At 37.3% G+C, this 15809-nt stretch overlaps 1 protein-coding gene across 1 annotated transcript; it reads left to right on the top strand.

Moving 5' to 3' along the window:
* Positions 1-6216: 6216 nt before the first annotated feature.
* On the top strand, positions 6217-15809 carry LOC585468 (protein pelota homolog). Its single transcript, XM_785294.4, has 10 exons — positions 6217-6446; positions 7413-7656; positions 8205-8295; positions 9456-9680; positions 10814-10854; positions 11170-11290; positions 11807-11927; positions 13610-13681; positions 14549-14655; positions 15182-15809. Exons 1-10 carry the CDS (start codon positions 6406-6408, stop codon positions 15271-15273), a joined length of 1155 nt encoding a protein of 384 aa, XP_790387.1. The 5' UTR covers positions 6217-6405; the 3' UTR covers positions 15274-15809.

The following is a 15809-nucleotide window of genomic DNA, read 5'->3' on the forward strand; positions in this document are numbered from 1 at the left end:
TTTCTCACTCGGCATGAGTTGATTATGTTTCTACCCAGATGCTGAGTAAAAAAGGGAACCGCTCAACAAAGGAGTAAATATTGAGTAAAGGTTGACTCATTCAAACTGAGTAGAGATTTAGTCTTTTATTGAGTAATATTTTTACTCAACAGATGAGTAGATTTGTTACTCAACACAAGCTGAGTAAAGTTTACTCAAACGTTGAGCGGTTCCCTTTTGACTACTTAAAAGAGTAACATTTTACTCAACATTGAGCAGTTTTCATTTGGAGTGCACACACATATCACACACTGTTCCTAGCCTCCTCAGAATACCAAAACATTAGTGCGACAGAATAATATAAACAATCTATATAACAAAATTGAATGAATAATTAAAACGAGGCTACATTAACCTAAAAGATGGTTGCCTTACACACGATATGCACCACAACCAGGGAGTCAGCATGCAAAGCAGTGAACTAATTATTGATCAGGATGATAAAAAAACACCTTCGCGTTATGTCTGAGTTGTGTTGACAACATAATACATGTAGTTGATGAGAGCAGTCATTTTGTTCGCCAACACAGCTGATTGTTTGGTTATGCCTAGGTCACATTTGCTCTATACGGGTAGGATACGGCGGCCGGGAACCCCAAAATCGAGAGCCTGCGGTGGCCCCAGGGTCACCCTGTAGGGCGTATCCCTATCTTTACAGGCCGTACGGGTCGCAGTGGGATTATAGCGCGGAGTTATGACCTTTTTTTTTCATTTCTATAGGGTCACCGTAGCAATTCGACAATTAGACACACCGTAGCCATGTCGTAGAGTGGTTCAACGATGACCATACGTCGGACGTACGGTGGCCTTGCGGCTACCTTGCAATCGTGTGCCCTAGCATTTCTCAATCAGCTACGGCTGACGCAGGGACGGCCTAAGGCGACCGTGAGTCATCACTTCAAAGGCCGTACGGCAGCCGCAGGTTTTCTGTCTCCACAAATTCAAAATACGCTATACCCTAACGGTTATGACTGCTATACAGTATGTGTCCGTGTGAATGCTGCGGTGGCCCTATAATTGCTATTGCAGAAGATATTTCAGACCCCACGGCCGCCCCGGCAAATGTGACCTAGGCATAAGCCTTCAGGTACAAATTCGTCGCATACTTTATGCATGACTATATGGTTGCAAAAGTAGCAAATTTCGCCTTACAAAAAAAAAGCGTAGAATCAAAATGCCTTACCCAATAATAATTATCTTGGTGTTATTTTGTACGCCCAAACCTCAAATGTTGTTGTTAAAAATACAGATCTCATAAAATTGCGATTTTTTTTTTTTTTTTTTTGGGGGGGGGGGCACCCTGTTAAAAATACATAAGACTAATTATATGAAGGGTGATTTTCATAACGATCAAGCTATATACCACGCTGTTACATCTAGATGATTTTTACTTTTATGCCGTATGTCAAAATAATATAAGTGCGCTCATTGACTATCAATCTAAAGAGCATATAAATTTGATGACCATACCGTGTAATGTAAGTAATCTTTTAATTTCAATAACAATAAGTGTAATAAATGACGATTTTCTTACCCTTTTCAAAGAAGCTGTATACTTTGTCTTGGAAAAACTTTCATTTTCTGAAAAATAAAAGGAAACCAGATTCTCAATCGTCAGTATAATAAGCTATATGAAATATGAAAGATACAGTTTATCAGATTAAAATGAAATTCATACTAAAAGATAGAAACACAAAGAAAAGCTCAAGGCCAAAAGGAAAGCTAATCAATGCCTAAAATGCCTGAAGTTTGCTATTCCTGAATAGAATGTATTTAGAGTGACTTTAAATAGTTAATGTAGTCGTAAATGTAATTTAATTACCAGAACTCCAGATCAACTTAGATACAAACCCCAGATATTAGACATAATTTTACATTTTGAATTAAATAACGTTGTATAAACATTATCTGAAAGTGATTCAAATTCAGAAACGATATCAGAAACAAAGTCAAGTCGAGTATTCGCTTTAACGTCACATACACTATTTTAATCTCATTTTTCTCATATTCATTTTCATGGTAACTAGAGTAATCAATATCATTACCAACTAAAAGGACACAAAAGTACACGTATGTGACATATGAAATATAGTGGAAACTGAGTTATAATTAAATTTCGTTCTCAAACAGCGACTGTACATCTCAATTTTAATTAGAGTACTTTTCGTTTCAACAAAACACACTTTCGAATGCTACCTAATGCAATTTTCGTATAATACAGAAATGTTGATATCATTGTAAAACAAGTTATATATGAAAAGTGATAAACTTACTGATATTAATCAGGTGTCTAACGGATGGTGAAGATAATGTTGTGTAGATATAACATACTACCATACCAATGATAGTTGCTGCACAGATAACAATCTTATGTTTATGAAATGATAACACCTTGCTCTGAATCACGACGCAGATAGTGGTGTTGATAATGAGAAGAAGCAACGGAACAGAATGATGTACCGCGGATGCTTATAACTGATATTAACAAGGAGTTTTCAGTGCTACATGGAGACCCAACTGGCAACAAATTATTCCAAGCAGCTGCCGTTTTCTATGGTTGCACAATAGAATCTACTGATGTGCTGTTACCTTTGATGTCCCAGGTTCGAAGCCGCCAATATCACTGGAAAGCTTGAGTAGTGATTTTTTTTTTCACAAATAAATATCCACAATATTTCACTCTTTATTTGAACTAACAAGGGGAAAATCGAACAGATGATAAAATATGAAAACAAAACCCTAATTGTGTCAAGAAATTTGCTGACATTGTATGATAGCAGCTTCACATTATCATATCGATATTAAGCGTAACGATTTGCTATAGTAAGCAAATAACTACCGTTGGTGAAGGTGATGGGACAAACTATCACTTCCGAGGCGATCTGGATGTTTCGCTTCGGAAAGATAGCGTATACATTCTGATCGACGAGAAAATGATAGTTTGCCATCGCCTGAAACCAAAAGGTGATTATTTGCTTTATATTCCACATCTAAAACAATTTAACTACAAAAAGAAAAGGACGTGTATGCATCTACGTAAAAGACACCTAGGCCCAAATTCACACAAAAAAGTTTAAGTTTAACCCAACCCCTTGAGGGTACAGTGTTTTCTTTAATTGCGCTCATTGGTAATGCGCGCTTAATTACGCCTGTTTTAGTGCGCCTTTGGATAATCTTCAGTGAAAGTGCGTTGCCCTGTGTAGATAGTACCTCTATCTTCAGTGAAAGTGCGTTGCACTGTGTAGATAGTAGTACTATCTACACAGTGTAACGAACTTTTTGCTTCTCCCATCAATAGTGGGCTAACTATCTTTCATCACGTGATTTACATTTGACCAATCGTAGAGCAAGATTCTTAGTATGTGGAATATAATATCATATAACAAATATAACAAATGACAAGTATGGTTTTCCTGAAAATTGCATTACAATGTATATTCATCGTTATGGATAATATTGTATAGTATACAACAATGGGCAAATAATTGTTTCCAGACCAATGATTAAAGTGAGAAGAACTTACATTTAATAATGAAGCTGTTGCCGTTTGTATATAAACTTGAAATAATAAGTAGCCTTGAAAGTGTCGCAATATTTCATGTGTAAGTGAGCTTGAAGTTTAATGGTGTATGTTTGTTTGAGACTACATAGCCTTTACACTGTTTATTAATGAGATATATCTCCAATCAAATCAAACTGAGTGATGTTATCGAACGACTTAACAATATCAATCTTCTATTCTCCTAAATAAACCTGGGAAACCTTAAAATTGCATTACAATGTAGATTCATCGTTAGTGAAAATGAAATACAATGTCGCTCATAAAGGTGGAATATTTTTTTTTTTTATCCCAATTTATGGAATTATTTTAAAAATAATTTAAAAATAATAGATCTAAATAATAGTATACATTCTCAGATTTTATTGAATAATAATTTGCCAATGTGTGTACTGCGTGACTGCTAAAGCATGTGTATGCTACTATGCTTATCAACTAGGGGACCTACGCCTCTAATCATACATGACAGTAATGAGGATTAATGCCCCACAAAAGGGCAGAGGGATTTTTTATGTTGGGGATATATTTTGTGACACTGGCAGGACACAATTTGGTGTTAGATCCAGGGGGCGGACCCCCTAGAAGCTCAGGGGTTGTAGACATTAAATTATCGTCAGATGAGCATAATTTTATACCTTATGTGTGACACTGGCAGGTCACGAATTGGTGTGGGGTCCAGGGGGCGGAGCCCCCGGAAGCTCAGGGGTTTTGGGCAATAAATAACGGTCAGATGAGCATATTTTTTATACCTTCTTTGTGATAGGCCTACTGGCAGGTCAGGAATTGGCGTGGGGTCCAGGGGCGGAGCCCTCGGAAGCTCAGGGGTTTTAGGCAATAAATAACGGTCAGATGAGCATATTATTATAGCTTATTTGTGACACTGGCAGGACACTATTTGGTGTTGGATCCACGGGGCGGAGCCCCCAGAAGCTCAGGTGATTCATACATTAAATTATGGTCAGATGAGCACAATATGTATACCTTATTTGTGACACTGGCAGGTCACGAATTGGTGTGGGGTCCAGGGGGCGGAGCCCCCGGAAGCTCAGGGGGTTTTGGGCAATAAATAATGGTCAGAAGAGCATATTTTTATACCTTATTTGCGACAATGGCAGGTCACGAATTGGCGTGGGGTCCAGGGGGCGGAGCCCCCGGAGGCTAAGGGGTGTTAAGCATTAAATTATGGTCAGATGAGCTTCCAGGGGCCCTTCTTAGGGCCATTGGTGGGGTCCAGAGGCATTCAATTACGGTCAGATGAGCATATTTTGATACCTTTGATATCTTTCCCCTTTTTTTCCTTCCTTTTTTTTCCTTCTTTTTTTTTTTCCTTTTTTTTTTTCTTCTTTTTTTTCCCCTTTTTTTTTTCCTCCTTTATTTTTTTATTTTTTTTTCCTTCTTTTTTTTCCTTCTTTTTTTTCTCCTTTTTTTCCCCCAGGCCCCCCCCCCCCCCCTGGATCCGCCACTGGTGGGGGTAGTAGTGTATGGACGAGGATGTTGAGAATGGGGGAATAGCCCGGTGGGGTCACTCAATGTGACTTAGGGACCGCATGACCGTTACCATAAATCGCGGAAAAAGGGGTCAATTTCAAGCAATGTCCGCGGACAAAATGTTCCTCGAAATATAGAAAATAGGGGTGCACAGGTGTTCTCGAAATTGATAAATAGGGGTCAGGAAAAGAGAAAAGAGAAAACCGGGAAGAAAATTCTCGGAGCCGAGTCTTGTCCTTGAAATATGGTAAAATATGGGTCAATTTGCGAAAGTGTCCTTTCAATCTTATAAATAGGGGTATTCCAAAGTACGATTTTTGTTATTTTGGTCCAAATTAAGATTTTATTTTAGGGGGCGGTTGTATTCGTTGTACCGTTCTCGACTCTTAATCCTTATCTGAATTCAGTTCCCCCCCCCCCCCCCCTCCCGAGCGAAGCACGGAAGGTTTGACGTTTCATTAAATTCCCCTTACTTTTTTCCCCTCTCTCTCTTTTTTTTTTTGGGGGGGGGGGCGGCGACCGCCCCCACCGCCCCCTTGGCTCGAGCCTTCTTCATCATATATATGAAAATGTAACGGTTTATTTTATTATAATAATCTTATTTCTCTCTCTCTCTATCTATCTCTCTGATACATCTTTCTTTTTATCTGTCCTGCGGCCGCTTTAGTCTCATGTTCCCTCTCTTTAAAATATATATATATATATATATATATATATATTCAGCTCAGTTTCCTCTTATTCATTTTTTTAAATATTTTCTTTTAGTCTGCATCGATCTCTCTTGATTGATTCATCTACACTGATTTTGTCTATAGACTATATCTTTTTCCATCTTCTGAAAAATTCTTTCTTTTTTCCCTTTTCTTCCTTTCTTTTTTCCCTTTTCTTCCTTTCTTTTTAACGTATCCTTCACTTTACGGATGGGATTTTATAATTATACGTCTCTGACTCTGAATGGTTCCAAAATCAACCACCCCCCCCCCCCCCCCCCCCCCCACCCTACCACCCGGCCCCTCCCCTTCCCATCTACCAAATTGATTCAGACTGTACTCTAATTCCGACCCCACATTGCCGGTCATTCCATCAGTACTATCAGTTCGTAGCATGCAGCAGCGCGCCAAACCATTCAAAAGACCGCTACAAAATGAAATACACACGTCAGCCTCTTTCACCATTTGCCGGTGTCTTGCGACATTCCCAGACTGTGGAGCTGTCATGTAAAACGTCTGTTTTTTGCTGCTTCAGCTCCAAAATAATGTTCATTACATAGGCAGAACGTTTCTTCTCGATGAAAATTTGCTATTGGAAGAAGAATCAACATGAAACTCATAAGCAAAGACTTCGAAAAGGATGGAGCCGGGTGAGTACTTTTTCAATGAATGACCTTGGGGTAGCCCCATCCGTTGAAATTGGCGTGAGTTGCATGAAAAACAATCTTTTCTAATAAATTTTTGTGTGAAGACTATGTAGTATGTAGAGGGTTCATCATCGCTCATCGAATGAAGCAAATGTATAGTAAGAATGTAAATTACGGTAGAACTATGTTTCCTTGGTCTTGCTATGAATAAAATCTTTAATTTTCCTTCTAGCTCAGTCAGACTTCAGCATCAGCATCAGTTGGCATATACGGAAGTGTGAGGTGATCCTGTTGAAACTTCCGGTCGTTTCATTGAGTGGTGCTTCTCAAAAAATTATTTTAATCTTTTGTTTAGGGAATTAGGCCTGGACGGTGCATAGGTGCATTACTATCGTGGCTGTGCTATTGATTCTCAACATTTCAAACACCAATGTAGATACTACAAAGCTCAAATAATCATGCTAATTTCACTCAAAATCAGTAGGCCCTACTTAAGTGACAATTGATGACACCTAGCGCTAAATAGCTGTAAAAACACAATTTTTTTTCTCAACTTTCCGATGTAAGAAAGAATAATTTAAAAATTCAAATTGTGAGTCTACTGTCAAACTTACCGATCAGCCGCATCGGCATGATTGTGTGCATTTGTGTGTTGTGAGTGTATTAACTATTCATGTATTCAAATGCAGTGCTAGAGGTCAATACGCATTAGCATTGGCTCTCTGTGCTTTGCTGGAGTGCCTAGACTCTAGATCTAGATCTACACGTTTATCATATTCATGCATTATTGAAATGATAGAATCTTTACTTATATTGTAAAGAGAAAATAACATGCATTGCCTGATTAATCCTATTTTTGATGTGTCTGAAGTCGAGTTAAAACTCTAAGTAAAAGCCATTATTCAATGATGAATGTTGATTCCTGCTCTCTAAATGAACTAGTTATCACAATTTTTAATGTTTACACAGGCAACTCACTCTCATCCCGGAAAACCCAGAAGACATGTGGCACGCATATAACCTTGTTGCCCCCCGTGACAGCCTACGCTCGACGACGGTACGTAAGGTGACCACCGAGTCCTCCACAGGAAGCAGTACGAGTAACCGGGTCAGGACGACTCTCACTATCTCGGTGGAAGACATTGACTTTGATTCCCAGGCTTGCATGCTCAGGGTCAAAGGTCGTAATATACAGGAAAATCAGTATGTCAAGGTAAGTGTGGGTTATTTTGTAAATGTAAGTCGGACCAATTTTCTGATCAGATGATCTGATATGTTGCCTTTCATTTCAGAATTAGTATTAGATCCAAAATCAGATTGGCAAAAATAAGAAGTTGTTCCTTAAAAATTAGGGATTTCTTGATTAATTAATACGTTATACAGGGATGTCCAGCTCAAATAGGTTGCTTTTTTGCAAGAAATCTCTAAACATGGGATATGATTTTGTGTTGGAAAATCTCTGAAACGGTCCCACTTTAAGATCTTTACCATAAATGTGGGTTACTATTTTCTTCAGATTTGCATTTCGTCCATATTCTCAATAAAGTGAAGTCCCAAATGCAGAATAATTGAAAATTATTTCATTTTCTCATCCAAAGTCCTTGCCGATAACAGTTAAAAACAGGTATGGGTTTGGACGATTCAGCTACACACGCTTGTCCAAACCAATCTGGAGTATAGCTGTGTGATCCCTGATCCCCGAACACATTAACTTGATTTGAATAATGAGATTAGTATTGTTGCTATCTTCTTTGCCATTAGATGGGAGCCTACCACACTCTGGATCTAGAGCTCAACAGGAAGTTCACTCTGGCCAAGAAGTCATGGGACATAGTGGCCTTGGACAGGATAGGTAAGATCAATTTCTGGGGGGTGTTTCACAAAGATCCTAAGTCAAACTTAACTCTAAGTTGGACTTCAAAAATTATGGAGAGCCATTTGTAGCCTTAAAATAAAATATATTCAAAAGGGAAAATTCGAGTATTTTAAACTTTTTATAAATTCCACATCAAGAAAATGAAATCTCCTTGATAATAAAAAATATGAATGATTTGAATCAACATTTTTATGCCTTTTAAAATAAATTTTACAAAATACTTTAATAGATGCTAAAGGCTTTCCATAATTGTTAAGTCCAACTTAGAGATAAGTTCAACTAAGGATCTTTGTGAAACACCCCCCTGTTACTTGATATTTGATGGAGTAATCCCTTTAGCAGCTCACTCCGGAAGCTATACTGGGATGGTAGGTGAGGCCATTAGCTGCCAGGGAAACAAATATTGAAAAAATTTCAGGGCTACTTTTCAAGCTTGCTTGCATGAAAATAACACTCATTAATTTGTTTTGCATTGACCTCTATGCAATTTTTTTTTTTTTTTTTTTGGGGGGGGGGGGGGGTTCTTTTGGGGGCATTTCAAGGGCAAATTGGCCCCAAGCCGCCGTGTAAAAGGAAAGAGGAGCCTCTTTGAAGTAGGATGTTCTTTTTGCATTGACTGTTAATTTCATATATTCCAATTTCATCTACATTTATCTATATTCTCATAGCTTGAGAGCAGTTGGGGCAAACTTTGTGATGGATCTTTGGAAACGGATCAAGATGAAAATATCAGATGAGATTTTTTTAAATCAGGGGAAACCAAGATGGAGTTGACAATTAGTTCAAAAAATGTGGAAAGCCATCGGTTATTGACTAAGAAAGTGTCAAATTTAAGAGTAGCCATCCCAGGACCATGATGCAACCCACAAAAAGTTCAGGACTAGATTCTGGCAGAAGATCTTAGAGTGCCAAACATTGCCAAATGTTGATGCTAGAGATTTCAGTGCAACTTACTTGGAAGAAATAATGGCTGATAAATCTAATTTCCATTTTAATAAGCTAAAAAAATGCATATTATGCACTGCATTGTCTATTTTGGTCTATTTTATATATTAATTCACGATTCTATCAATAGCAAATGAATCTTTAAAATAAAAAAATTCAACTTTGTCCCCCACCTATCCCTCCCTCTCTAGACATGGCCTGCGACCCCGCCCAGAGTGCAGACGTCGGAGCTGTGGTCATGCAGGAGGGACTAGCCCACATTTGTTTGGTCACGCCAAGTATGACATTGGTACGGGCCAAGATAGAACACGGCATCCCGAGGAAACGGAAAGGCTTCTGTGGGCAGCACGACAAGGGACTCGTCAAGTTCTATGATGCTGTCATGCAAGGCATACTCAGACATATAAACTTTGATAGTAAGTAAGGCCTATTGCCCTTCAGGTGCCTAAACATGAGTGGGTCGGTCGTTAATCATCTTTTTTTTTTCTCCCTCTGTGGACTGATATTTCTCAGTTTTTAATGCTCTAATACATTTTTAAAAATAAAAAACGGTAAAAGATTTTTTTTTTTTTAAAGCCGACCATAGATTACAAGATTTTTGGGTCGTCGCAAAGGGCAATACAACAGCTTTTTTTAAGGCCTAATAATGGGATAGTTATATAGGGATTACTGTAGTTAGTACAAACAAAATGTCACCAGTACCATCACTGAGAATTGTCTTCTTTTGTTTGTGGTAATAACATTTCATCCAATAGTTTTTTATTGGTTACCGTATTTGCCGGCGTAAAGGCCCAGTATTTTTGGAAGAGAAAAATATCAAAAAGTCGGGGTGCGGCCTATGCGGCGAAAAAGTAAAAAAAATTGAAAAAGTAAGTCAAAACCAGCACGAATTTGCACATATGGGACTAGATCTACGAACGGTATAATAACTATACATTTCCACACATCTTACCGAAAATTTTATCTTGCATTGTTGACATGGAGACGAAAATAAACTTCCAAAAACAACATCTGCCGATAGATCTTGATCTAAGTTCGTGCCAATGCATTGCAAAAGTAAAAGAAGGGCCCGTTTAACGGAGCTGCCGCGAAGCTTCCAGCACGCGAAGTCGCTATTTTGAATCCATTTCAATACACGAGAGAAGCGCAATGTATACATCACAGAAAACTCTATATGCTAGCATCAGTGCGGGATGGCCGAGCAGTCTTAAGGCGGAGATTTTAGTCACATCAACATTTGTACGCAAGAGATCAAATCCTGACTTCAACAATTTTTTTTTTTTTTTTTTTTGTTAAATGTCAAAATCGGGGTGCGGCCTATACTGCGCTGCGGCCTTATCGCCGGCAAATACGGTAGGTACATTTACTTGATAAACACATTTGATTGATATTTTCATAAATAAAACATTGCAATTACTAGCTGAAGGAAAATGGGATCATGTAGTAATGTTCATATTTTAAGAAGATGTGAGCACAAGAAAGTCTACCTCTTGTTTGTGTCTTTGTAGAATGAAAATGCAAATAACTATTTTTTTGTTTTCCTCTCCAGTTGTCAAATGTGTCTTAATCGGGAGCCCTGGCTTTGTTAAGGTAAGAAGGCAGCCTTGTAAGCAATTTTATGAGATCATCCATAAATTTAATGTTTAAAGGTTTTATTGCAATAATATTATGTACTTAATTCCTTTAGGTCATTGTTCTCTCATTAATAATCAAAATCAATATTGATGTTTAGATGTGTGAGGAAGTTTAAATTCAATATATACCAACAAAAATATGTCATATTGACCCGCTAGATTTCCATTTAGAAATACATCAAGCGTATAGAATCATTGAAAAATATATAAATTATCTTACATAATAATGTGATAGTCTTTTTTTACCTTCCTACCTCATTTGTTTGTACAGGATCAGTTTTGTGAATACATGTTCCAGCAGGCCGTGAAACAAGATCTCAAGATCCTCCTGGAGAACAAATCCAGATTCGTTCAGGTCCACACTTCCTCGGGTCACAAACACTCTCTCAAAGGTACGTCAATACTAAGGGATGCCAATTTTCAGGCAATAGCCTGAATTCAGGCCCTGGTGAGTTATTTTCAGACCATAGTTTAGGCTTTTTTGTGTACAAAATAGCTCATTCTAGGTGATTTTCAGGCCCTCTGATCAATTCTTACTGGCATCCCTGGCAGCGCTTCAGAACATTGGATTGGAGTCTTAATAAAAAATTTATATTTCACTGGGAAAGCAACAATGTCAAGGTCATGTGACCCTTTTTTGTGCTCTCTCCTTGTCTTTTGCTTCCCTACATATTTTTTGTCTTCATGTTGTATTTTCTTCTTCTTCTTGAGTCAGCCAAGATACTTGAATATTAAACATCTTTAGACATTCTAACGTAGCGCTTAGAGACTTCGGTGGTAAGCGCTTTATAAGCACCGTTTTTATTATCATTTATTATTAATTTTTTTCCTCATTTGTATTGACTTCTCAGTTCTATCATTTAATTGAAGTATGTATCAAACTTTTGTATCCTTTGTTCTTGAACCAGAAATCCTCACTGACTCTGCAGTGACTTCCAAGCTGGCAGACACCAAAGCGTCAGGGGAGGTGAAAGCGTTAGATACGTTCTATGCAATGTTATCGACAGAGCCAGACAGAGCATTCTACGGGTGAGTTTACACTCCCAGGGGCCTGCTTCACAAAGACTAAAATCAACTTTAAGTTGGACTTAACTATGGCGGGCCATTCATGGCCACTAGTTCCTCTAACCATTCCTGGCATTGGTTTTTCAAGGGATGTTTAAATCGTGGTCACAACTTTTTGTTATTGAAGGAAAAAATATTATCTAAAGATCATAATTGAGAGACCAATAGTGAGAGCAACCAGTGGCATGAACAGTCTGGCATAGTTAAATCTGACTTAAAGTCGATCTTAGTCTTTGTGAAACACCCCCCTGGACTATGATTTAAACTGGTTTACTGCTACGTTTTCTCATTTCCTTATACGTATCACAGGATTCTTGAGCCTCATTGGCAGTCGGTTAACACTGGAGGTGCTTCAGCGGAAACTTTATTTCTTCTTTTTCTTTCTTATTTAATGAAGATAGTAAATAATTGAGAAAAATTAATGATTGTGACAAACATAATATAACGTATCATAAGAAGAAGCGTGTGTAAACATAGTGTAATAATTTCTTAAAGTCAATCTGATTAGGCAAGATAGTGGATTGCATGTAGACTGAAAATTTAAAAAAATAAGTTATGTCACATAATTTGAATTTATGACAGATACCAGTTGTAAACATGACTTGCTGTTGATCAAACATAGTGGTGACATTGTTTATTTTACGCTAGTTTTCTCGCCCGCGTAGCTAAAAGCGAGACATAGGCGCCGCTTTTCCGGCGTCGGCGGCATCAACATCAAAAACTTAACCTAAGGTTAAGTTTTTGAATTTTTGATATAATTTTTAAAATATAGGTTCTGAGTCAATGAAACTTTGACTATAGGGTTATCAAGTCTCCCCAATCTTGTGAGTAGAATTTCAGGTCACTTAGTTAAGGTCAAAGGTCATTTAAGGTCAACAAACTTAGACTCTGTTGTGCCATCAACATCAAGATTTTCAAAATGCTTCTTCTTCGTTATTTTTCAACCGATTTTGATTCTGATTGTTTTATATGATAGGGCTAGGAGGGGGATTTAAAACTTCTAAACAGAATGGTGAAATTCATTATCTATGCTAATTTATGCAAATTTATTCGAAATCACAAAAAATGCTTCTTCTCCTTCATTTCTTGACCGATTTTGATTTGGTTTGCTTTATCTGGTAGTGCTAACTTTGGTACGCTAAAGTTCTACACCGAATTTTGAAATTGTTCTCCATTAATTAATTATGGTAATTTATGCAAATTTAATTAAAAACAAAACAAAAATTGCTTCTTCTCTCTCATTTCTTGACCGATTTTGATTTGGTTTGCTTTAAATCGTAGAGCTTACTTTGGTTCACTAAATTTCTACACAGAATTTTGAAATTGTTCTCCATTGATTAATTATGGTAATTTATGCAAATTTATTCCAAAAATAACAAAAATTGCTTCTTCTCCCTCGTACTTTATGCAAATGAAATTAAATTATGTCCCTTCCAGGGCATCAAATTTTTATTTTTTGACCAGTTCAATAGTGTACCACATAAAATTTACGATATTTGTTGTTGCGAAATGCGGATGAGCGCTACCTCATTGACGTTCTGGTTTATCATATTGAATTGCGTTATGCAGGCGAGACCGCCGAGAGCGTTTCCCTTGTTTTAATTTCTGAGCTGTAAGAATATATTATTTCATATTACCCCTTTCAGATTGAAGCAGATACAGGAAGCCAATGAAGCTCTTGCTATAGAAACCCTCCTCATCAGTGATGAATTATTCAGGTAATTTATATTTATTATCCCTGAGATGTCTTCTAAACTTGATCAATGCTCATGCTTCCATGAGCTATTGTGGTTATTATCAAAGTATAATGCTTTTTTTGAGCAGTAGACTTAATATTTATACATAAGTGCAGAAGTTTTTTTTTTTTAATTAGTTAAAAGAAAATAAATATTGAAAAAACTGCAGAGATACACTACGGACTTGCTCCAGTATCATATTTTCTTAATGAAGGTCGTTGAACTAGGTATTCTTGTTTTCAGATTAACCTTTTTTGGCGAGATAAAATTCTACTTAAAGGTTTGAAGTAACAAATGAAGCTGTCTATGTTACCAAGATTGTGCGCACAAAAGATGTTCTCTATATTTGTTTTCCTAGCTTTTGTTAATTACACTGGAAGTAAAGTTGCATTAAAATCTTATGCTTAAAGATAAAATTGAGTTCTGGTCATGTGATTAAATTGGGAAAGAAACAGTGTGGAATCGATCAGAAAGTTGACCATGAAGCATATAAGTATTGGTGTGTACTGCAAGGTTCTGGAGTCATCAAAATGATAAGAAATTTGGCCCAGCGCCCCAGCCTTTGTAAAGTAACAAGCAGTGTACACAGAAAGATGGGACTACACAAACATGTGGCATAAAAATCAGGCCTCATTTCGAAACTGTTATTTGTCATTTTAAGAATATAAAAGCATTTGAAGAGCCATGCTTTTCAGGGAACGTTTTTATCTGATGTTCTTCCACACTTGCATAATAACATGATATCGCTCAAAAACTATTTTTCACCTCTCCCCAGAACTCAACCTTCTCTTTAATTATGATATGATAGATTATCAAAAATGGTTTTATTTGGGAACTTGTCATTTACAGGTCTTCTGATGTAATACAGAGGCGTGTCTATGTTGACCTAGTAGAGAGTGTAAGAGATAATGGAGGCGATGTCAAAGTCTTTTCTAGTTTGCATGTCTCAGGAGAACGTAAGTATTCATCACATTCAATCCTTGATATAAGTTTATTTTACTTGTTGGTAGACGATCTATAATTTTATGTATTATGTGGATGTTCCTGACGATATTTTGATGTGGACGAAATCAAAAGTTGTATATGGTTTGAACAAGTATTGTTAACGATATTCCAATTCAAATTTTGACTCTGTAGCCAAATTTTGTATGATATTAAAGGAATAAACCTACCTCATGAAACAGGAACTTGTAGGTACTTATGTCTATTAATGTTTCAATGGGTACAGGGGTGAGAAGGAAAATAGAGGAAATTGAGTTTTATGGAACATATTGCACAAAACAGAGGTATGAAGAGCTGCATCATGGAGGAAATCGTGAGAATTTGCCACTTTGTTTTTGATGGAGGATAATTTTTAAAGTCCTAAAATTGTTATCCTTTATTGTCAATTTGATATAAGTATTCATTCCAATGAATGAGGTCTTTATGTCTAACCCAGGCCTATAAATTACTTGTTTGCCTCACTGTTTTTCCTGCTCCCAGAACTCAATCAGCTGACTGGTTTGGCTGCCATCCTGCGATTTCCAATGCCTGATATAGAAGACGACGACAGCTCCGATTCAGACAACGATTGATGACGACCACTTTATCGGACTACCGGTATAAAACTTTTCATTCACCCACCGGTGACTTAACGATTTAAAGACACCGTGGGTGCTTATGCCTGATGGGTAACGGATGCATTTTATAAACATCGTCCGGGAAAAGAAAATTTAAGGTCAACTTACAATTTGAGAGCCTATGTGATAAATCAAATTTTCCTGGTCAGTGAAATGAAATGTGTCACATGCATGCATACTTAGGGCAAGCCATAGAGAAGGAAAAGGGCTGCGCCAAGATGTTCAGCAACTCATTCACGTCATTTGGGTTTTCCTGAGATTGAATCTTGCATGGATTATATCATCTGCATAGAGCCAGAAAGGTGTTAACTCATATACGTTTACTAGAGTTAATTCTTTTCTCGCTCTCAACAGACACTATGTCATGTGTATGATGATTATATTCTGTTTAGACTTAAAGGAAAAGACCAGTATTGGAAACGCCCCAATTTCAAAAAATGAAATGGAAGCTCTCATTACCAATCATGTGAAAGAATATGTTTTGAATATTA

Source organism: Strongylocentrotus purpuratus, unplaced genomic scaffold, assembly GCF_000002235.5.
Source record: "Strongylocentrotus purpuratus isolate Spur 01 unplaced genomic scaffold, Spur_5.0 spur5_scaffold_2, whole genome shotgun sequence".
Lineage (NCBI taxonomy): Eukaryota > Metazoa > Echinodermata > Echinoidea > Camarodonta > Strongylocentrotidae > Strongylocentrotus > Strongylocentrotus purpuratus.